Below are 24,527 nucleotides of genomic sequence, written 5' to 3'. Positions count from 1 at the left end.
AGTTGGGTTTATATGCAATTCTACCTAAGTTGGGTTGTTGCTAAACTTGAGGGGTGGAAGGGATATTTGCCTCATTATATAAATGAAGCAAAATTAGGTTTATTGAACCTAATTCATTCCCTGGCTGTGCATTGAAATTGAGAGAAGAATTTTTGGTCTCTTCTCTATTCACTCTCTTCCATTACTTGACTCTTTAAAGCCTAGAATTAATTCTACCAAAATTAATTCTTGGTTATTGGTGTACTGTCTTCATGTGGACGACGTGAGTTCAATTCCATTCTCGAATCGATAGCGAATCACATTTAGAGACATTGATGGAGCCTCCAATTGCAGGTATAATCTAGTCCTTGTACGAATTTTCTTTATTTCTATTTAAGCATGTAAAATATATACACATTAGACCCTAATCTTGGCAAAATCAGAGTAATCGATAAGCGAAATTTTTTTGTTTTTCCATTGCCATCGTTCGTCGATTACTAACAACCAGGTGGAGTCGGTCATGCTTCAGGGTAACGGTATACTTGCCCCTGTCCTTGTCGTGCTCCTTCAGGTAGTAGGAGTAAAGGAGCTCGTGTGATCGAAACCTCACTCAGTTCATGGTGCAAAGGAGCTCCAATGACATCAACAACCTCCATCCATTTGGCATGATTTGAGTCGGCACAATCATGAAGTGATTCAAAACCTCCCAAATCAACTGGGGAATCGACAACCTCTGCCCATCATAGAAGTAGATGTCGTACATGCCGATCCATCTTGGCACATCCAGTCGACTCTTTCATAGTGCTTCGGCAACCTTATCTCTACCGAGTTTGGTATGTGGTATATGGTTCTTATTCTCCACTTGTCATCTTGCGTGAGCTCGGGGGGATAATCCAATGGTAAGATACCATCGCCTGGTCAGCTTGGCTCATCCCTAAAACTCCCACTTGTCGAGGGCTTGTCCTCGGGATTGTTGCTTGGCTCTCCATCACTCTCTTCCCCACTTTCCCCTTCCCCATCAGAGTCATCATCACTCGACACAATAGGAGTTGGCTCGGCCATAGCTACACTTAGCCTTTTGGGAATTCCCACTGGCACATCACCTTCTTCTCCAGTACCACCATAGTGGGAGCATTCTCATACTCACCTCCCATTTTCATCTCTCTCTGACTCTCCTCACTCGACTCGATATGCGACGACATCGGAGTAGTAGTTTTTACCACTTCAAATTCCCTCACTACACTCGACTCAGTCTAGTTGACCGACCGGATGACCAAGTCGACCTTAACCTCAACCGGCTCCAAAACTACGCTAATCCTAGGAGTTATCGCTCGACTTAGTTAAGCGCACTGGGCAAGCCGAATGGAGACACAAGGTAACTTAATCCTTTTTTCTTTCTTCTAGAAAACCTACTACTCCCAGAATTCCCAGATTCGTTTTAGCCTTCCTTTCGTTTTAAAGAGAACTCTTTAAAAATGCCTCAAAATTCCTAGAATCCAAACAAAATTACCCCAATAACCTAGTCCTTACCCCAAAATAAAACCAAACCCAGAAAAATTCACTCAAACTTCCAGAAACTTCAAACAAAACCAAAGAAACCGGAAAAACACCAAATCACTTGAGAAAACTTGTCTAAACTTGCCCAAACTGCCTCAAAAATGCAAAGAGAATGAAAGCAAAGAGAAAAGAAGTCGATTTCTGTAAAGAAGTAGAATTTTACCATGAACAATGGCTATAATCGTCGAGAAGTGCTATTGCAAAAAAGAAGACTTTGAGGGAAAGTGAAACGGTAGCAAATGTAGATGTATAGTCACCCAACCGCGTTCCCCTATTTTCTAAGTGTCCAACCTATCAGAGGTCACACGCGGCAACATCCGATTGGTTGTGACTTTTCAAATTCCCGCTCAACAGGAAGATGAAATCCCTACCATACACATGTCGCGTGATAGGCTCACCTTGGGATTTGCAATCTTCCATTTCCCTCTCAAAGTCTACGAAACCCTACATTACACACGTCTCATTCTCTTGGCACCACCAAATCGCACTCAGACAAAACTTACCTCGCTTGGACAAGTTGACTCGAGCTCTAGTCCTTGAAGTGTTAAAATCTTTCATACAAAAGTTCATAAGCAGACGACACTCGCATTCAGCTTGGTAGGTCGAGTAAGGACATCTACAAAGGATATACCTTGCAACATCTCACTTGGCACGGTTAGTCGAATGAGGACATCTACAAAGGATGCATTGGCATCCTACCACTCGGCTCGGTTAGCTGAGTGGGGACATCTACAAAGGTGCATTTCGCATCCTACCACTCAGCTTGTTCAGCCGAGTAGGGACATCTAAAAAGGACCACCTTCATTCCTCAAGATAGAACACCTTCACTCAGTCGAGGGCACCGACCTCTATTTAGAACACCGTCTCCGGCCTAATTGACCTCTATTTAGACTGATTACTCTCGAAGCTAAGTACTCCTTAGCTTAGAGAGTGGGGGGCTAAATGTATGGGCCAAAAATCATCTTGGGCCTGATAAACAGGTAATTTCTACTATGTAAGTCCAAGGTCGTGGCCCAATTCTGATTGGGCCTATGTCAGAATTCATGTCATGGGCCAAACACAAGGCCTAAACCCAACTTCTCTTCAGATTGGGTATCGCCATTAGCCTACCTAGAGCTAGGCCCATTGGTCCATGATGGCCTCTGAAGGGTCAAAATCTCACTAAAAGCCCTAATACACCTGTTTCCTATTTGGGTTTTATCCTAATTCGCCCAAGATTCTGTATCTTATGTGAATTAGGACTTTTAATCCTATTGAGGCAAGTAAATCAGGATCTTTCCTATTCACTAAATCTCTACCATTATGGACTCAAAGTCCTACTAGGATACGAAGATCCTACGACTACTATATAAATAGAGGTCACGCCTCCCATTAGGCATTCAGTTTCAATACCACTTACTTTCTCCCAAGCTTTTACTCCTAAGAGTTATACACCTACGTCGTAGTTTTAGTCTTCGACTAAACTTTCAATAACCCTTCCTTCCTTTAGCTCTCACTAAATTGCCTTATTCAGCCTTATTGACTTGAGCGTTAGAGTGCCTACGACAGACACCACATGTATTGGTATTCACATAAGCTTCACGGTTGTTTGCTTTGTGTGTAGGTTCAGTGGATTGTCAGTGGCCTCAACCTCACAGGATTAGACTTTCTTTCCATAACCGTAAATTTTAGCATCTACAGTCCCTATCTAACTCCACTGGTGGTAGAACTCACCATTTAATAATGCATCAAATTGTAGACAACACAAATATATATATATATATATAGATAATAGATTCACTCATTCATCTCCAAGGGTGGAGGTAAATTAAGTTTCTCAAACTCAAGTTCTAGTGTTTTAAGGTCATTATGGCCGCAGCTGGCTCTCAGGTATCGCTTCCTGGTTCATTTTAGGTCTGTTAATCACATGGGGGGTGTTGCTTCTCGAGCTGAGGCAAGGGCGTTCTTCGTGTCGGTGATTCGCTTGTCGATAATGGCAACAATAACTAACTCGCCACTACTGCACGAGCTGATTCATACCCGTATGGCATTGACTATCCTAATCATCGACCAACTGGTCGTTTCTCCAATGGATTAACATTCCCGATCTTATCGTAAGTTTATCATAAGAGAAAGACTTGGCCGGAGACAGATTATATAGTGTTTATTATAGTAGTATGTGATAGTTATATTATGTTGACATGTTTTATCATGATCAGGTGAGCAAATTGGCATGGACCCCCATTGCCATACTTGAGCCCAGCACTCACTGGAGAGAGGCTTCTCGTCGGTGCAAACTTTGCTTCTGCAGGGATCGGAATTCTCCATGACACTGGAATCCAATTTGTAAATGAAACTTATTCATTCACTTTAGTTTTCCCCTACAAGAACATTCAGTTATAAACAATTCATTTGACTTTGCAGCTGAATATTATCCGAATCACCAGGCAGTTGCAGTATTTTGAGCAATACCAGCAGCGAGTCAGTGCACTTATTGGAGCTGAGCAGACTCAACGACTGGTAAACGAAGCCCTTGTCCTCATCACACTTGGCGGCAATGACTTCGTCAACAACTACTATTTGGGCCCTTTCTGACGATCCCGCCAGTTTTCTCTACCGATTACGTTGTGTATCTTATTTCTGAGTACCGCAAAATCTTACAGGTATTTTAATTTACTATCCTTGGTACAAACAACACTCAAGCTACTACCATGTTTGTACGTTATGTATTTTATTTTTGGGTTCTTTTTATATAATTAAGTAATTATCATCGGAGTTTTTTCATTTAATGGTCACGAAACAGAAGAAAATAAACATTATAATAATGATGTGGGGACGTATTTATGATGGATTGATAAGATTTGCTTTCTAGTTTGTGATGATAGAGTGAGTTATTACAGGATTTGCTTGGTTGGTGAGGCCAACAGGGACTTTGCTGTTTCGTTCAGAAGCCATTTATAACTTCACGAATCAGAATTTCCTTATTAAAAAGCCTTAATCAATGAGATCCACATCAATTCTAATTACTTAAAAATAGCCTCAAAAACATTCAACATCATATATATAGATATATATACTAATTAAGAAAACAACTATTACAATCTTAATTACTTTATATTAAACTGCTACTTCTGACAATGCAGAGGCTGTATGAATTAGGAGCACGTCGGGTTTTGGTCACGGGAACTGGGCCATTGGGTTGTGTCCCTGCGGAGCTGGCTATGCATAGCAGAAATGGTGAATGTTCAGTGGAATTGGAACGAGCAGCTGGCTTGTTTAACCCACAACTTGTCCAACTGATAAACAATCTCAACAGCGAAATCGGATCAGATATTTTCGTTGCTGCAAATGCTTTTGATATGCACATGGACTTCATCAGTAACCCTCAAGCATATGGTAAGTCAATCAGTCATATCTTCACATGAGTTAATAGATGCAACTACCCGATTGACAATAACATGACAGAATGATGAAAACAGATATATTGAGTAAATGCCCTTTATTGATGTCTCGTCATTGGTCCTCTGGCATTTATTGATGCTAGATTTGGACCCAGAATTGTCTAATTAGGATTAGGAAGATTGATTAGCTGAAGTGAGATGCATGTTAATTTTGAAATATGGTAAATTTTTCACAGGGTTTGTGACATCAAAGATAGCGTGTTGCGGACAAGGACCCTACAATGGCATTGGCCTCTGCACAATCGCCTCAAACTTGTGCCCCAACAGAGATTTGTATGCATTTTGGGATCCATTTCATCCATCAGAGAAGGGCAACAGAATTATCGTACAGCAGATCATGACTGGATCCACCCAGTATATGCATCCGATGAATCTCAGCACCATTATGGCTTTGGATTCCAGGGTTTAAGAGATTATATTATATGGTTACGATATTGTCTTCTATAAATATGGTAGTGTTGCTGCTTATTCTTCATTGCTGTGTCTTAGTTTGGTTTGTTTGTGGTGAAATGTTTAATTAGTTTTGATGTGGCTTGAATTTGTCTGCAGTATTAGCAAGCATTTGTGGGATTCTTCAATCAAATAATATAGCTTGACATTTGTAATGGTCATCAAGTGGGCAGATTGTTGTTCATCTTTACGTTTGTAATCTAAGCGTTATGAGTTTAATTTCATTTTCCCTTTGGCCATTCCTGTGTTCCACTTCTATTCTTTTATATTTGTTATCTTCTAATATTATGTGAAGAATTTATCAAGATTCAGATTCAAGATTTCAAAAGTTTGACATGTTTTTTAAGATGTTTATACAACAGAGCTTTTATCCTAATATGATAAAATTTATTATCACCTTATTAAAAAATAGCCATGAAAATTCTTCGAAATCAATGACTTGAGATAGATGAAGATATCTCTCCTATGGCGAGATGACAAACCCTTTAACTACTAGGTTAGTTATATCTAAAGGGTTTTGTGTTTGAGTTATAAGAGAGGTATTCAACACATCTGTGTTATTACTTTGGTCCATTAAGCTTAGGGTGTTCCATGACTATGAGAATTAGACAGACTCTAATGTAGGCCTAGATACTCCAGTTACCTTGAAAAAAAAAAAAAAAAAAATGGATGGAGATATGAATTCTACATATATTTTGCTTTAAGTTTTCTTACAAAAACACAAACTTAGATGGGCCAAACTTCAGCACCTGAAAAGCAGAGGTCCATATCGTTAGCTAGATTTGAGAACTTCATCGATGGGCTATATATTGTTACCCAATTTTTTATTGAGCTCAGTATAAGAAGTATGAAGACATGGGTGTTGGCAAAAAAAAGCAAGAAGTAGTATAAGTGAGCGTGACAATTAAGAGTCCCAAAACACCTTAAGCCTCCAATTTGTAGGAATCTCAAACGCATCCAATGGAGAGACTTGTTATTTCCGTCTAGTTTCAATAGCTTCTCAACAGTGTCGTATAATACTGATTGGCCTTACACGTCTCTCTTGTCGCCGGCAGATATTTTCATTGGTATTCATTTCTATGCTAATATTCCTTGTAACTCTTGCTTTATATAATGCGATATATTAAAACAAGATCTCTTCATCAATTCTTTTATTATTCCAACAACAATGCAGTTTTGTTTTTTAATTGTTTCTGTGGTCTTGTTCCATATCAACTTTGGGGCTCCCCTACATATAAATACAACTATTCCCAACAAGCAATTCCCTTTCTCACTATTCCCTTTTTTTTTCACAGTGCAAACATCTCTCTCTTTTACTCCGCGGTTATACAGTAAAATATATTTCGATGGCGGTTTGCATCAAAGCAGAAGATGTTGACAGTGATGCAACACCAGAACGCCCCACCACAAAACCAGCAAATACAAACGCTACATTGGCTGAAATTTTGGTGCCAAGAGGGTCACCCGGCTGCCTGAGTTCTGATAGGCATGTTGTAATCGTGATGGACGCATTGAAGCAATTCTCTTGGGGGCCTCTCCAATGGACACTCGACCATGTCATTCCATCTAATTGCACCGTTACTCTCCTCGGTGTCATGCCTTGGATTCCCCTCGCATGTAGGAATCTTAATTTTTCTTGCTAGTTTTATAGAGAAGTTTGCAGATTAACACATATTTTCGTCGTTTTCATGCTGAGTTTTGATGCTTTCTTTTTTTATTTTTTTATTTTGAGAAAGTGTCATGCAAGACAAGGATTTGGACGTATGACTTTGGCAATTTGTTAGCATTCAAATCTAGAAGCGAATGGAATAACGAAGAGACTCGTGGGATAATTGAGCTGTGTGAACAAAAAGGGGTTCGTATTCTTTTTTCCGAGCAATCTCTGTGGAAAATTAACGTTCATGGAGGAAAGATTATTCATTTCCGGTATATTATTTATTTTATGTATAACTTTATATGAATATCATTCCCATCCCATCCCATGCAGGTGGTTCCCTTTATGCAATTGGCCATGGGACATCCGTTGAAGCTTGTTGTTCTTGAGAAAACTACAAACCTTCATGCTAACCTAGTGGTTCTCGATAGGTACATGTCCTTGTGAACACTAGCTACTTAAAATTTCAAATTAATGGATGCCATATATATAGAATAATTTTTTAATTAGGACATTTTTATCTGTAAAATACATTCTGAAAAAGAAAAAGTGGACATTCTTTAGAGAAAAGAACTACATATAGCATGAACATCCTTGGCTTTAAAAACCAATATCACATTAGTTGGTGTTATTTAACTGTTTAGAAAACAATTTTGACTAAATTTCTTGCTTGCTTTGAACAAAATCAACTTGAAGGTTTGTTCAATAATAAAGGAAGAATTGAAACATATTGTCAAGGAACTAAGGTGAGTACTGAGAAAATGTGTAAATGTTTCGACAGACACATGAGAAAGAACAAAGGATTCTATGCGGAAAGGTTGCCGAGCAGCGTAGTGGTGATGAATAACGATGGAGGGGTTGATATTATAAGAATCCAGTCCACCATATATACCTGTGATTCATCTCCTGAACAAGAATCTCCATCTCCGGCCACTCCACCACCAACTAAGCTTATTCTCTCAGAAGCATTGTCTGAACTTCTCCAACACAAAGACATCGACCCTCAAAAACCTGTTAATAAGTGTTGGAAAAATGGCTCATTTAGCAAAATCCCTCATGGGGTAGAAGTAAAAATAGAGAAAGGTTTAGGGACTTATATAAAATAGGCCAAAAGTTAGTATGTCCCATATTGCTTAGAAATGAAAGTAGAGGAACTTTTGGGGCCTATATATAAAGACTCAAGACATAGTAATAAGCATAACAAATTGTATTTACATTACACCCCTCTTGTTAGGGTTCTTTCATTAAAGACCCTTTAGTTGAAAAGTTTTGTTGTATCTCCTCTTTGTTTTCGGTAATTGTTTTAATGCCCATATAGTTTGGGTATTTGTAGTACTGCCCAAAAAGTTGTAATATTATTTGGAGATAGTGGAGTTTTCTTTTGTAGCGCCCGAAGACGTAGGTTATAATACCGAACCTCGTTAATTCTTGGTATTCTTTATTTTTACATTTAATTTTCTCCATTTATTTCTGCTTTAGTAGTTGTTATTATTATATTTAAATAGCTAGCATTAAGTTTATGTTTCCAATGCATAACAATAAGAACTTATGGACTGCTGATAGTCTCTTTGCTAGAACAAGAAAAGAAATAGGGCTCTTTTTTGGGGAGGCCATGCAAAACACACTCAAAATATTGCCGTAAAATTAATGTAGAAATGTATGTATAATTTGTTTGCTATTATATAATTAATGTATATATATATTGCTCACAATGTATTCTGAGGATCGATGTCTTTATATATAAAATATATCAATAAGCTCGAGATCTAGGAATTAATGCGCTCTTTACACACACACACACACACACACACACACACACACACACACATATATATATTTGGTGTGTGATTTTTCTATTAAGTTCGGAGAAGTCAAAATTCCGCGAGGTTATAGTTCGACCCAGAATAAGTTCGGTTTAACACTTGTCCAACCTAGCATAAGCTTGTCAAGATATAGCTCGACCCAGCATAATCTAGTTGCGACCAATCTCAACAATTGTTCAAGCAAGTCACAGATGAGCACAAATCCCAAATATTTTGGAAGAGATCAGATCAACAATAATGATAGCGCGATCTTAGCTCTCAGTCGCGAGAATATCAGAATTGCATTTCAATCTTAATTGTAAATCCTTTAATTTCGCTCTTTCCTTTCTAAAAAACTTGTATATAAACCCCTTCCAACGATGGAACAAGGGTTAGCAAATTGTAATAGGCATTATACTATTTCCTTGTAAGCTGTCAAAGCAAATAAGAAAAACAGTGGACGTAGGCTCAAGTTCTAACTTGCCGAACCATTAAAAAAATTATTCATTGTTCTTTACTTTTCTGCATTCAAATTCATCACATTGCTGGTTATTTTTAATCACGCACACATCGGTTTCGATTCCATCAAGATCAATTGGATCACTCTAGTTGATGTAAATCTTGTATCAACATTTTGGCGCTAGAAGGAAGGTCTCCACCTACTTTCAAAATTTTCGGCAAGTAATTTCAGTGACCCAATCACCTGAAGTGTCAAATGGCCCGTACTAGATCAAAAACCACCACTAGAAACCACGACAACGTGGAAATCGCTAATTAGGAGGTGCAGCAAACTGCTCCTTTAGGTCGACCGCTAGGGCAACAAGCCGCAAATCACCAAGGAGTAAGGACTTCAAATCCTGAAAAATGGCTAGCTGATGGAGATGATAAGGACGATGGTTGCGTAGGCGATGTAACAGAATGTGGTTAAGTTGAGAAATCAATAACTGGCCCAGCAGGACCTTGATCAGCTACGCTTCATGGAGGTTACTTCAATGGGTCACAATGGCTCGATCGATGACCAATTTGCTCATCGACACCAAGGAGCGACCGTAACCCTCAACACTGCAGGGAGCATTCCGCTCATGAGCACGAATCCCGCGGGCAAATTAACCTCGAGAGGCCACTAGGCAAAAAGCCTGTGGGGGAGAATGAAAACCATGGTCGACAAAAGGATGCTCGCCCAACTCGGCGACACACCTACGCCAAAGGTGGGCTCAAGCCCGTAAGCTTGCGAGATGAGCCTCGTGTGCCAATCTGGCAATGACTGACGTTTTGGTTTTAACCAATGTCACGAGTAGCGCACAAATGAGCATGATAGTACTTATCGACCAAGCTATCGTGAGTCCACCTCGTGCACTAATGCACATGATAGAACATGATCATAAGCAGCTGATCTCTAGACTTACCTGCTTAAGGTAAGGCTGAATAGAGCTCGCAACCAAAATACTACTCATAATAAGGACTTAATCGGGTATAGAGAATGTTCGACGATCTAAGAGTCCATTAGAATAATTCGGCGGAAGAGATAGTGAGTTCTTCGTTCACGGAGGAAGTTTGTCAGGCCCCACTTCCCTAGGGATTCAGGACACCAGAGAGTAAGTTCGACGGGAAAGGGGATCCTAGAGATCACCTTGATTCTTTCAACGACCTGATGAAGCTACATCAGGTCTTCGACTTGGCAAAGTGCCACTGTTTCATAGTCACTTTAGTAGGGGATGCCAAGAGGTGGTACAAAAGGCTCAAGGCGAACATAATACACTCTTGGCAACAATTCTTCTCATTGTACTTGCAACAATTCCAAGTGAGAAGATGGTTCACAATGACGCTCAGCTATCTAAGTAACATTCATCAAGAAAGAGATGAAACTCTGACCTTGTACTTAACGAGGTTCCAGAATGAGCAAGCAAAGGTCACAGATGCACATGAGGAATCAATACAGACTTTGCTAATAGCAGGAATAAGGCGGCAAACGGAGCTATGGAAAGAGCTTCAAAATGAAGACCATGTGAGCCTGGCTAAGTTCTATCAAATGGCCGCCAAACATCAGCGGGTAGAAAGCTCGTTGGCGACCTTTAGCCAGGAACTCACCTAGAAGAGCAATTGAAAGGCGATAAGATAACCCGACAGACAAATGGAGGGGCCAAGATCGTAGTGATAGAGACTAGAATAGGTTCCAAAAAAGACAGAAAACAGATAATCAGGGGAAAAAGAAACCTTTTCCATGATATGTGGAGTACACTCTCTTGACACAAGATGTAGCTCACATCTATGAAGTCTCCTGTGAGGCTGGAAGACTGCCCGCACCGTAAAGAATGAGGGGGGCACCAGGAAGATGGGATCACCAAAAATACTGTTGGTACCTTTGAGACATCAAGCATAATACTAATGAATGTTGGGCTATGAAAGACGCCATCGAGGATCTGATAAAAAGGGGCCACTTGAAAGAGCTTGTCAAGGAGGAGCCAGCTTGCGAAAATCCAAGCCAGTAGAGTAATTAGATCTATCAAACCCAACCAAACAATGATGTACTAGTGGGTATGATCTACAGGGGACCCAACATTGCAGGGAGCTCCAAGCACTCTTGTGAGCAATATGCGTGGGAGGCCAGGACAAACTCAGTTCCTTGGGTACTGAGCTGTGAGAAAAAGCCACTGAACGGCCCAGGCAAGAAAGCAAGGTGATAGGATTCACTAAAGAAGAGTGTGATTAGTCTCCTCGCCACAACCATGATGTGATCATAATCGCAGCAAGTATCAACAATGCCTGAGTACATAGGGTAATGGTCAATAATGGCAGCACAACAAACATTATCTTTTTGGGAGCATCACGAGAAATGGGGTTCACGGAACGAGACCAAAGGGAATGTCCGTTGCCACTATACAGATTCACTGGGGATAGCTTGGTCCCTAAGGTAACAATTGAGGTGCCTGTGACTCTTGGAAAAGAGTCTTAGATAAGGACAGTGTAATGTCATTGTGGGGAGGCTGATCCTGGATGACCAAAGCATAATTACCTTAATGCGCTGCCAAACAATGAGATTCCCAACCCCATGCAGGGTCACAACAATTAGGAGTTGTAGGAAAGATTCTCGGGAATGTTATAATTGGGCCATTCGTGTTGCACAAAAGTGGCCACTCTCGAGGACCATGGGCATTGTTAAGTCCAAGCCTTGGAGGACACCATAGATCCTCGCATCTACAAAGAAGAGTCTGTAACAGGGTCTACAGAAGAGTTGTGAGAAGTACCTGTTAGCAAGAAAGACCTAACTCGCGTGCTAAAAATTGGGAGCAATTTGAGTGACAGGCTGGCAAACAGTTTAGTGGGGTTCCTAAAGAAAAACCTCGACGTGTCCGCTTGGGTACATACGGACATGATGGGTAAGACTGCTCAATAAGGCAAGCTGCTCGCGAGTTAGCTCGACTCGAGTAAGGCTCGTTAATGGCTCACCTCATCTAGAATCAAGCCGGCTCAACTCGATTCGTGAGAGAGACAAGCCAAGTTCGAGCCTCCCTTGGTTCGACTTGTTAGGCTCGCGAGCCGAGCTAGACTCAAATTATTAGGTTTGTTTTAGGGGTTTTATAAAGTATGGGGGATTAAACTAAAATTATCAAAACAAAAGTTTGTAAAAATGACAAAGTACCCCCCCGATGTTAAAATCCCTAAAAATGCTACTAAAACCCTTTGCTGTAAAACCAAACCAAATCAAACTATTTGAGAAACAGGAGCTATTAGAGAGAGAAAAGAAGAGAAAACAAAGGAGTAATAAGTAACAAAAAGAGAAGAAGAAGATGGGTTAAAAAGAAAAGAAAAGAAAAAGGTTAGGGGAAAGTTAAAAGAAAATAAGTCGAATTTTCTTTTCAATTTGGAACATGGGTTTTGTTACCAAAAGAGAGATTAGAAAGCAAAAGAAAATCTAAAACCCTAGAACAAAAGGGTAATGAGAATAGCTTCAGAGTTGGTGGAGAGAGCCAGAGAAACAAGGAGAAAGAAAGAAAGAGAAAATAAAAGAAATGGAGAAAAGAAGAGACAGCAAAGGAGTAATTTAGTTAGAGATAGAAAAGAAGAGATAATAGCATTAAATGAGAGAGAGAGAAAAGAAGAGAAAGAAAGGAGTAATAAATTAGAGGGAGAGAAAAGAAGAGAAAGCAGTAATAAATGAGAAAGAGAAAAGAAGTAATAAATTAGAGAGAGAAGAATCTGCTTTGATTTTTTTTTTTTTTTTAAAATAGCATTTTTTTACTATTGGCTCGCGAGCCAACTCTAATTCAGCTCGTTAAGCTGGCTCGCGAGCTAGGCTCGAAATCCTCTTCTCTTTTTACGAGCCGAGCTAAGCCAAGAATCATCGGCTTGGCTCAACTTAACTTGAATTTTCCTCCTTTTTCACGAGCTGAGCTCATTAAGCCAAAAACTCAACTCGGCTTGGCTCGAAAATAGCCTTAATGGTGGGGATTAGCCCTAAGGTAATGTACCACAAACTGAACGTCGACTTAGGGGCTTGAGCCATAAGACAAAAGAGAAGATCTGTGGACTTTGAGCGATCTAGAGCACTCAAGGATGAAGTTGATAAGCTTTTAAACATCAAATTCATCTAAGAAGTAAAGTACCCAGACTAGCTCACCAACTCGGTCTTGGTGAAGAAGTCCAATGGCAAGTGGCAGACTCACATCAACTTTACTGATCTAAACAAGGCCTATCCCAAAGATAGCTTTTCGCTACCCCGAATCAATCAAATAGTAGATGCGACAACTGAGAACGTACTACTAAGCTTCATGGATGCATACTCAGGATATAACCAAATCCTGATGCATCAGCCTGATGAAGAACACACATTCTTTATTATTGACCGAGGTATTTATTATTACAGGGTTATGCCATTTGGCCTGAAGAACACTAGAGCGACCTATCAACGTTTGGTGAATCAAATGTTTGCCGAGCAATTGGCAAAATAATGAAGGTGTACATTGAGGATGTGCTCGTCAAATCTAAGGTCATCGAAAGCCACATCGAGCACATGGGGAAAATGTTCGATATCCTCATAAATACCAAATGAGATTGAACCCTTTGAAGTGCGCTTTCGGAGTAAGCTTGGGAAAGTTCTTGGGTTTCCTTGTGAATCAACAAGGTGTTGAAGCCAACCTAGACAAGATTCAAGCTCTCATGAACATGAAGAGCCCAACTAGTATACAGTAGGTTCAAAGTTTGACAGTATGAGTGGGTGAACTGAGCAGGTTCGCTTTCTGAGCTACTGGTAGGTGCCTACCTTTCTTTGAAACCCTAAAAGGAAATAAGTGTTTCAAGTGGACAAAGGAGTGCAAGAAAGCATTCCTGGAGTTGAAGAGGCATTTGGGGCAACCTCATTTGTTGTAAAGCCCATCTTGGGCAAGCCCCTACTGTTATACTTATTGGTATCTAAGTTCGCGATCATTGCAACTTTGGTATGCAAAGAAGGGGGAATACAGTGGCCAGTGTACTATGTAAGCAAGCGGTTACTCGATGTCGAGACAAGGTATCCCAAAATGGAGAAGCTCTCCTATGAACTCATCATAGCTGCTTGAAAGTTGTGGCCCTATTTTCAGGCACACTCTATACATGTCCTGACAAATTTTTCGTTGATAAAGATAATGTAGAAGCCTGAGGCATCAGGTAGATTAATTTAGTGGACTATGGAGATGAGTCAACATGACATCAAGTACATCCCAAGAATCGCAATTAAGGGACAAGCTTTACCTGATTTTATCTCAGAGTTCTCATACCAGCCCGAGGGAGAAATAAGTTCACCAGAAGTGAGAACCTTATAAGAAAACAAGCCAGTAGAGCCAAAGCTTGATAGTTTATGGCAGTGGACCTTGTACGTGGATGGGTCCTCGAATGAGAAGAGAGCAGGAGCCGGGCTTCTACTCAAAAGTCTTAAGGGGAACCCAATTCGAGCAACAGTTAGATTTGGGTTTGCCACCTCGAACAATGAGGCAGAGTATGAAACTATGCTTGTGGGGATCCGTCTCGCCAAAGAAGGGGAGGGGGGGGGGGGTAGGGTCAATTAAAATTTTTAGCGACTCTTAGCTCATAGGCCACCAAATTTTCGAAGAGTATCATGTAAAAGAGGACAGAATGTCATCCTATCTCTGGAAGGTAAAATATGAACTCGAGCAATTCAAGACTTATGCAGTTTTATAGATCCCCAAGGAGAAGAATTCAGTGGCTGATGCTTTAGCTCACCTGGGTTCAGCGATGAGCGAAGAAGCGACTGATTCCATTCCCGTCAAATTTCTTCCAAGTCCCAACATCCTCACATCACAAGAATCGGTCTTGGTGACAGGGCAAATGTACAGTTGGATGGATGCAATAACTGCGTACCTAAGAGATGGGACAGTTCTCGGGGAAGAAACAAAGCCAAAACCCTTCGAGCAAAATTAGCTTGATATACGCTTATCAACGACAAGTTGTATAAGCGAGGCTACAATTGCCTACTATTGAGATGTGTCGATCACGAAGATGCGGAGTATGTCTTGAAGGAAATCTATAAAAGTATTTGTAGGAATCATGTCGGGGGAAAATCTTTGGCATACAAAGTACTCCACTAGGGGTATTATTGACCAACAATCTTCGACGATACGGTAGACTTCGTATGCAAATACTATAAATGTCAAAGATTTGCAGATATTCTGCAAGCTTCACCCCAAGATTTGACCACATTGACAAGTCCATGGCCATTCGCGATCTGGGGGATCGATCTGATAGACCCTTTGCCTCAAGGAACATGAGGTGTCAAGTTCGCAGTGGTTACGGTTGATTACTTCACTCAGTGGGTAGAAGCCGAGCCTTTAGCCTCCATCACTTTAAGCAAGTTAAAGGATTTCATCTATAAGAACATCATTTGTAGATTTAGAATCCTCCATACCATCATAACTAACAATGGGAAACAGTTCGATTACGAATATTTCCAATCGTTCTATGAAAGGCTCGAAATCAAGAAAAGCTTCCCTGTCTTCTACCGGCCCTAGACCAACGGTCAAGTAGAAGCTATAAACAAAGTAATCAAGCACACTATAAAAAAGAAGCTCAACTCTCTCAAAGGAAGATGGGTAGACGAACTACCCGAAGCCTTATAGTCATATAGAACAATTGCCAAAAGCTCAATGGGAGAGACACCGCTCTCACTTTCCTATGAATGAAAGGCAATGACCCCGGTAGAAATGGGGATTAGTTTGTTTCGGAGAGAGGTCTTTGATGAAGAAACAAATGAGGACCTACTCCGTCTAAGGCTAGATCTAATTGAAGAGCATAGGGCCAAATCTTAGTTGAGGCATGCTTCCTATCAATAGGGTGCAAAAAGATACTTCAACTCTAATGTCAAGAACTAAGACTTCGGGTTGGGTGACCTAGTTCTCAGAAAGGTTGTCCCGAGTATGCAAAACTCAAACTTGGGGGCACTTGGGCCCAAATGGGGAGGTCCTTTTAGGATCTTTGAAAAAATCGTACCAGGAACTTTCCACTTGGAATACCTTTATGGCGAAACTGTATTGTGAGTATGGAATGCCGAGCATTTGCAAAGGTACTACCAATAAGCAGCTCAGGTTTCAACTTTGTTATATCTCATTTCTCTTAGAAAATGTAAGTTCTCTTACGACCAAACTTCATTAATCAATAAAGAGGTATTATTGATAACCTTTGTTTTTGTTTATTGTTGTTTCAAAATTGCGACCTAAGCGATCACATCCAAAAACTGAGTCAAGAGTTCGGAAAAAGGTAGGTTAGCTTTATAAGCCACGCCAAAATTCAACTCATCAAGGGAGGAATTCCCCGAATCGACGAAGTTAAAACTCGGGAAACACTCAAGTAAAATACGTCAAAAGGAAGTCAACCATAGATCGGCAACCAAAACTCAAGGTAGATAATTAGTCTAAACTCGACGTTGTCGCACAAAAGATTTTTCTATTTATTCGAAAAAGTTCCTAAAGAAGCGAGATACGCATAACTTGGAACAAATTCGAATATTTTATGCTAAGTTCGATCAGAACAATTAAAATAACTCTGCAGAAATGAAAATATTGCTCAACAAAAATGGGAAAACCAAATTTCCATTAAGTAAGATAGTTTAGTTACAACCTAAACTATAAAAAAAAAAAAAAAAAAAAAAAAAAAAAAAAAAAAAAAAAAAAAAAAAAAAAAAAAAAAAAAAAAAAAAAAAAAAAAAAAAAAAAACACACACACAAAAGAAGAAAGAGAAGAGAAAAAGTCTAAACAGCAGGGGCAAGAGCATCGTCGACAGTAGGAGTCTGAGTAACATCCTCGAGAGCAGGAGCTAGGGCATCTTTTGGAGGCTCGATCGAGGGAAGTCGATGACAATAGCTGGGAGTGAGGCCAAAAGGGTCGGGTCTTTAATCTTTTGTTTGACATCGATTTCCTCCTCCTCTTCCTCGATCTCTTCCTCATCCTCGCTATCAGACTCGGAGTTGTTAGAATAAACATACTCCAAGCCTTGTGCCTCAGTTTTCATCCAATTGATCTCCTTCTGGTAGACACATGAAGGAAGGAGAAATTGAGCGAGGGATGGGCTTCCCACAACTGCTGAACAAGGTAGACTGAGGTGTCCCAAGCGTGGCTCTTGACCTTCAACCTCAGCTCTTTAACATTGATCTTAAGCTGGACAGCCTCTGACTCAGTTTCTTTATGATCTTCTTTCTCTTGGAAGAGATCACCTGAAGCCTCCACATATTTGACCTCCCATTCCGAGGTAGCCTTCTAAGCCGTGGCGAGCTCAAAATTCAACTTGTTATTGGCACCCTGCTGTTGTGCCAAACTCTTCTCAGCCTCAGTCAAGCTCACCTCAGCCTTTGCTTAAGCGGCCTTGCTCACCTTGATTTTGTTAAGAAACACTCTCTCTAACTTCGAAGGCCTCAGCCTCTTTCTTTAGTCGCTCAAGCTCGGCCCACAGCAACCCCTTTCCTTTTCTGCTGAGTTGGCCTTCACCAAGGCGTCCTCCTTGAGCTTCTCCGCTTCTTGCCACCCCATATGAGTACCCTCTAATGTGGGATAGCTCTCATCGAGGAGGATTTTGGTCACCACACAAGCCTGAAAAAGAAGAAGCAATTAGCTGAAAATGAAGGAAAAAACCTCTGAATAAAGAAAGAAAGGTGGACTATCAATACCTTGGTAACATAGTTGCAGGCATGAGCTAGCAGCTCGTGAAGAGAGGCGTTCTTGGGCATTTCGTAGGTTTGTTGTGAAATGACCTCCCTAGCCGTTGAGGCTCCAACACCAACATGCTTTAGGAACCCATCAATCATTGCGTTGTGCGAGGCACAAGTCGCCTTATTTGCATTCCTTCTGCCTCATTGCAAAGGCGAGCTTGACCTACTTCCCACGGGGATGACGACCTCATTCGTTGGGATGGACTTTTTCTTGGTCGTACCATTGGCCAAGGTATCATTCGGGCCACCAGCTTGCCCAGAAATTTTCTAACCTGAGCCTCCCTACTGTTCGATGACCTTTTGTTTTCCTGAGCCTCCTTATTGCTAAGTCAACTTTTTGTTGCCTGACCCATCCTACAGATAGGGCATCTTCTTCTTCCCCGAGCCTCCAACATGCTCAGGGGTTTTCTTTGCCAACCCTTTGGGGCTTGGGGGCACCCTTCTCCTTGACTGTCTTAGAGGCAATTGTGGGCTTCTTGGCACTTGCGCCTTCCCCAAGTTCACCAATGTCGCACTTGAAAGCCGGGTGTGAGGTATCTTGTTCTACCGCCTTGGTAGTGCCCGTGGGCTGTTTCTTTATCGGGACAATCGACAGCTTCTTAGTAGCCCTACGGGTTGGTGCTTTCTTCTTCAAGCCTTTAGTTTTTTTGGCCCACATGTCTACAAAGAAGAAGCAAGCCGGTGGCGACCTAAGAAAACAAGATCATAAACAACGAGCTATTCGACACTTACCATTTTCAAAAATGGTGCAAAACTTGGCTTTTCTGGTGCAGTAACGATACGCTTTCAACCGAGAGTGTGTGATGAGCTTGGTAATGTCATGTTCATTATTAGGGAGATTGCTAAATCGTTGAAGTCTCTCTAAGCTCGCTTCAGGGAGGAAATTTTGCTCAACGTTTACTGCAAAACAAAGAGAATATAAAGTTAGTTCGCTTACTGAAATAGGAAATATTCTTTAGTTGCACGAGGATCGAAGTCTTACTAGTTTTTGAGGCGAAAGTATCGGTCACCCTGGACTTGTAGAAAAAATATTGAGAGTCCTAGTGTGGAATCTTCTTTGGGACTTCGACCAAACCATTAAAATGTAACTTTCTCACCTTTGAGAGGTAGTGCGTTTGGTCCTGACTCTTTTTCAACCCATACAAATGGACAAGCTCTTCTACAGATAGCTTGCCTAGGTAAGTTATCAAATACGTTATATACATACCTACAATGATTATATAAGAGTACCCCGTCAATTGAAGGGGAGCAATGCCAAACCTATTCAGGATGTTGGTAATGAAAAAATGAAGGGGAACAAACATCCCATACCTCAAGAGGGTATCTAAAATCGTCGCCCAACCTTTGGGGGGATTTTTCTGGGAGAAGTCTCCTGGAGCCCTCAAAGGAAGTTGAGTCGCATTAACGTTTATTATGCGCTCAATATCCTTGGCCCCAATTGAGGAACTCAGTTCCTTCTGGGGCCTATGAATTGGAGACATCCTTGGTGGAGGATTCCCTGCATAAGCATGGTCGGAGGTGCCGCAACATCGGGGTCCAAGCTCTTTACGACAAGGTCCTCTAAAACCTCTAGGACAACTTCTCGTGAACAACCAAGGTCACCAGGGAATCAAACATTCAGCCTATGTTGTGGCTATTAGACAAAGACATGGTGGAAGCTCGCCTTCGGATACCTGAAACAGAAGCGACCAAATGTCAGAGCTCAAAAATTCAGCGACCTATCCACACTTTGGTTTTAGTTTAGGCACCTAGGGTAGCTCACGTCGATCAATAGACACAAGCGAGCTACCAGGATTCCAACGGACACCTCTTTAAACCCGTCAAAAACCAAACCAGTGGGTATACTTAAGAAACCCTAAAAAAGGCTAATGTGGCCATGGCAATGGCCACCCTTAGTAGCAAATAATGTGTAAAATGAGTAAGAAGGAAGAAAAGAGCCTTACTAGAGCGTAAAGGTGGTAGGAGTTTGCTAGAAAATCGTCGTGAAGTTGAGATAATAATGACAGAGTGAAAGCAAGTAAAATCTGAGTATTTTTGCAAGTGTGTAAATCTGATGAAGTTTGCCTGCTTTTATATTAGTGAGCATGGGAGACAAAGAGGCGAGACTTGACCCCAATTGTTGATCTACAACAAATCTCAACCCTTCATTTGATGAGCAATCTTGATCGCTTGACGTGGCCACGTGTCAATCATCAACAAAGCACGATCAACTATTAGACTTCTGCAATCATAACTGTTACCGCACGTCACCTTGACTTCGCGCGTGGGCAACTGTAGCTGCCTAAGCGAGACGAAAAGTAACTAAAAAAGCCAACTACATTTAATGTGACACGACTCTGTGGAAATTACTCGGATGCCCCTTGTTTCAAATTCCTGCTTTATTGTGAATATCATAATAGAGAAAACGCTAAGTCTTGTTCACGTTGACTGAGATTAAGTCCAACTCATGAAGCTCGACCAAGCCTGCATTTAACATACAACTTATAAAGCTCGAGCTTAATTACATATCAAGCAATTAGTCTTCGAAGCTTGAAATGAGCACCGAATGCTAGGGGGTAAATGATGTGTGTGATTTTTCCATTAAGCTCTGAGAAGTCAGAAGTCCGCAAGGTTATAGTTCGACCTAGAATTAGTTCGGTTTAACACTTGTTCGACCCAGCATAAGCTCGTCGAGATATAGCATGACCCAACATAAGCTAGTTGTGACCAATCTCGATAGTTGTTCAAGCAAGTCACAGATAAGCTCAAATCCTAGATATTTCGAAAGAGATCAGATCAACAGCAATAATAGCATGATCTTAGCACTTAGTCGTGAGAATATCAGAGTTGCATTTCAATCTTAATTGTAATTCCTTTAATTTCTCTCTTTCCTTTAAAAAAAACTTGTATATAAACCCTTTCCAACGATGGAATAGTGGTTAGCAAATTGTAATAGACATTATACTATTTCCTTGAAAGCTCTCAAAGCAAATAAGAAAAATAGTGGACATAGGCTCAAGTTCTAACTTGTCGAACCAGTTAAAAAATTGTTCATTGTTCTTTACTTTTCTGCATTCAAATTCATCACATTGCTGGTTATCTTTAATCACGCACACATCGGTTCCGATTCCATCAAGGTCAATTGGATCACTTTAGTTGGTGTAAATCTTGCATCAATAGTATATATACACGATTTTGACAAATTAATAATCAGCTGACTCTAGGTTATAGTTATATATATATATATAGACACACGATTTTGACGAATCAATAATCAGTTGACTCTAAGTTTAATACTAATTTTCATTTCAAATCAATTTTTTTTGCATAAAATTCTAAATGAGAAATAATGTCATATTTGAGACAAACTCTTTAAGATGAACAAAATAAATGGTAATTTGAGATAATTTTATAGGTCGTGTAGGTAATAGATTTCGTATTTTTAATTTTCTTTAGTGTTTTTAGAAAAAAAAACATGTCTGTTGATGCAAAATTTACACCAACTGAAGGATTTGATTGACCTTGGTGGAATCAAAACTGTTGTGTACGTGATTAAAGATAACCAACAATTGTATATGAAAAAGCGCGTAAACATAAAGAAACCAATCAATTTTTAAAGTGGTTTGACAAGTTAGAACTTAAGCGTACGTCCACTGTTTTTCTTATTTGCTTTAGAGAGGTTACAAGAAATATATAATGCTAACCCCTCTCTCATCATTGGAGGGGGTTTATATACACCTTTGTAAACAAGGAAATAGAGAAATTATCGGGATTGCAATCACGTTCGAGTTGCAATTCCGATATTTTTGTGATTGTGTGCTAAGATCGTGACATCATTACTGTTGATCTGATCTCTTCCAAAATATCCAAGATCTGAGCTTATTTGTGATTTGTCAAACAAATGCCAGAGTTGGTCACGACTAGCTTATGTTGGGTCAAGCTATATCTCAACGAGCTTATGTTGGGATAGACAAGTTTTGAGCTGAACTGATTTTAGGTCAAACTACATCCTCGTGGGATTCTGACTTCTCCGAGCTTAATGGAAAAATTACACACAACATCTATCGCCTAGTGTTTGGTGCTTGTTTTGAGCTTCGAAACTAACTGCTCGATTTGACATTTAGCTTGAACTTCACAAGTTGCATGCTGACTGTAGAATTGGTTGAGCTTCATGAGTCAACCTTAGTTTTAGTGGACGTGAACAAGACTTAGCTTTTCACTGAGATATTCTTGATAAAATTGGAATTTGAAACGAGGGGCATGCAGGTAATTTCCATGCGATCGTCGCATTAAATGCAACCAACTTTTGCAATCACTTTTCTTCGTACGTGAGCGACTACAACTGTCCATGTGCAAAGTCGAGGCGATGTACGATGATGGTTATGATTACAAAATTCTGACGGTTGATCACCCTTTGTAAATGATTGATACGTGGACATGTCGAACAGTCAAGATTGCTCGACGAATGAAGGGTTGAGATTCATCGTAAATAAAAGGTCGAGGTCGAATCCCGCCCTTTCGTCTCCCACGCTTACCACTATAAAAATAGGCATTTTCATCAGAATTGTACAGTTGCAAATATTTTCATACCTCAATGTTGGTTGCCTTCTATTCTCTATCGTCACTTCTTTAGACCTACGACGATCTTTTGGCGATTTCTCATCTTTTTTCTCACTCCGGTAAGGCTCTTGTTCTCATTCTTCTTTATTTTAAGCTTTCTTTATCGTTGAGGGTGGACATTGCCATGGCCACACTAGCTTTTTTAGGTTTTTTGAGTAAACCCACTGGTTTGGGTTTTATGAGGGTTTAGGGAGGAAGCCACCAGAATCTTGGTAGTTCGATTGTACCTCTTGGCCGATGTGAGCTATCCTGAATTCCTAAACTAAAAGCAAGTGTGGATAGGCCGCTGATATTTTAAGCTCTAACACTTGTTTACTTCTATTTTAGGTATCCAGAGGCATGCTACCACCATGTCTTCGTCCAATAGTCATAACATAAATTGAGTTTTTGACTCCCCAGCAACCTCAGTAGTTCGTGGGGGAGGAATCCTAGATGAGGTGTCTAAGGATATCACCGTGAAGAGCTTGGACAGTGATGCGATGAGTTCTTCGGACAATGCCTCTATTGAGCTTCCCCTACCAAGGGGCTCACTAGCCCCTAGATTTAGGAAAAAGCCAAGTTCCTGGATTGGAGTCAAGGATCTTGAGCGCAAAAAGGATATTTATGCGACTCAACTCCTATTGAGGGCTCCAGGAGATATCTCCCGAAGATCCCATTAGAGGTTGGGCGGCGATCTTTGACATTCTTTTGAGGTATGGGATGTCCATCCCACCTCATTACTTTATTGCCAACGTGCTAAAAAGGTTCAGCATTGCTCCCTTTTAATTCACGAGGAACTCGTACATAATAATTGTAGGAATGTACATAGCATACTAGATAGCCAAATTAGGCGAGCTATCGGTGGACGAGCTTGTCAACCTGTATAGGTTAAAAAAGAGCCAAGACTAGACGTATTACCTCTCTAAAGTGAGGAAAGTACGTCTTAATGGTTTGGTCGGAGTCCCAAAGAAGGTTGGAAATTGGTGTTGGAGTAGGTGCCCTAGAGCCAATCAATTATTGTGGAATTGACTCTTTGTAATAATGTTTATTAATCAATAAGAGGCATTATCTACTATATCATGTAAATCATAGTTGTATGTATTGATATATATCCTTAGGATTGTAGAACCATGACGTGGGTATCAAGTGTTTCAAATCTTGATAGTGAGAACCATATGAGCACATACGGTGGTCATTCTAGAAATGTCCATAGCCCCAGTATTATTTTGACCAAGGACATAGATAATACGGTAAGGCTATCATAGTTGAATGGTCCTATCAAAAGGCAGTGACTGATTTCACTTGTCAAGGTTGTTTGCCGAAAACTTGGTGCAACACGTGGGTGCTTGCTGTAGGCAAGTTCACTGGACTGACCCACCAGAGGATTCCATATAGATGGTAACCCTAGTGTCTATGGAACAAATCCTCTAACGAATGGTGGTGCATGTGATCCTTAGACTTGAGATCACTGGAGTGCCTTGTGCACCAATTTGTGTAGTTTGACACTAGCCCAATGTAGTTCTATTCAGAGCTATCAATATGGTAGTGATTAGCTGCATCGAGGAGTGTATCAAGCCATGATGGATCGACAGAGGATTCATCACTCCCGGGTATGGGAGAAGTTATCTCACAGCGCAATTTAGTTAATGACAATGACACTAAATTTGTGATCACAATGGGATTGAGTTGTTGCTCAGTCCAATTTATTATTCCAATCATTGGTCCGGTAACTGAATACAAATATATTGAGATTAACTAAGGCTGACACTATTTCTATGCCTTAGTCTCGATGAGATAACAAATGATTAAAGGATTTGATTGTACGGTAACCATATCGTTGATAGGTAGCTTTTTTGCTGAAGCCGAATCTATCGGG

General features: G+C 40.5%; 1 protein-coding gene and 1 pseudogene across 1 annotated transcript; both read left to right on the top strand.

Moving 5' to 3' along the window:
- Nucleotides 1-5,657, top strand: part of LOC116146123 — a 48,791-nt pseudogene extending 43,134 nt beyond the window's left edge.
- Nucleotides 5,658-6,772: 1,115 nt separating this feature from the next.
- On the top strand, nt 6,773-8,387 carry LOC116146122. Its single transcript, XM_031431534.1, has 4 exons — nt 6,773-7,043; nt 7,163-7,281; nt 7,414-7,511; nt 7,862-8,387. Exons 1-4 carry the CDS (start codon nt 6,773-6,775, stop codon nt 8,184-8,186), a joined length of 813 nt encoding a protein of 270 aa, XP_031287394.1. The 3' UTR covers nt 8,187-8,387.
- The last annotated feature ends 16,140 nt before the right edge of the window (nt 8,388-24,527 follow it).

This window comes from Pistacia vera, unplaced genomic scaffold, assembly GCF_008641045.1.
Source record: "Pistacia vera cultivar Batoury unplaced genomic scaffold, PisVer_v2 Contig472, whole genome shotgun sequence".
NCBI classification, from domain to species: domain Eukaryota; kingdom Viridiplantae; phylum Streptophyta; class Magnoliopsida; order Sapindales; family Anacardiaceae; genus Pistacia; species Pistacia vera.
This window is presented reverse-complemented; position numbering and strand designations above follow the sequence as displayed.

Bases quoted from the DNA above. Each gene is read 5' to 3' on its own strand.
- LOC116146122 (XM_031431534.1), top strand. From the start codon at position 6,773: ATGGCGGTTTGCATCAAAGCAGAAGATGTTGACAGTGATGCAACACCA. The intron at 7,044-7,162 runs GTAGGAATCTTA...ATTTTGAGAAAG, and splicing joins GCCTTGGATTCCCCTCGCAT to TGTCATGCAAGACAAGGATT. The intron at 7,512-7,861 runs GTACATGTCCTT...ATGTTTCGACAG, and splicing joins AACCTAGTGGTTCTCGATAG to ACACATGAGAAAGAACAAAG.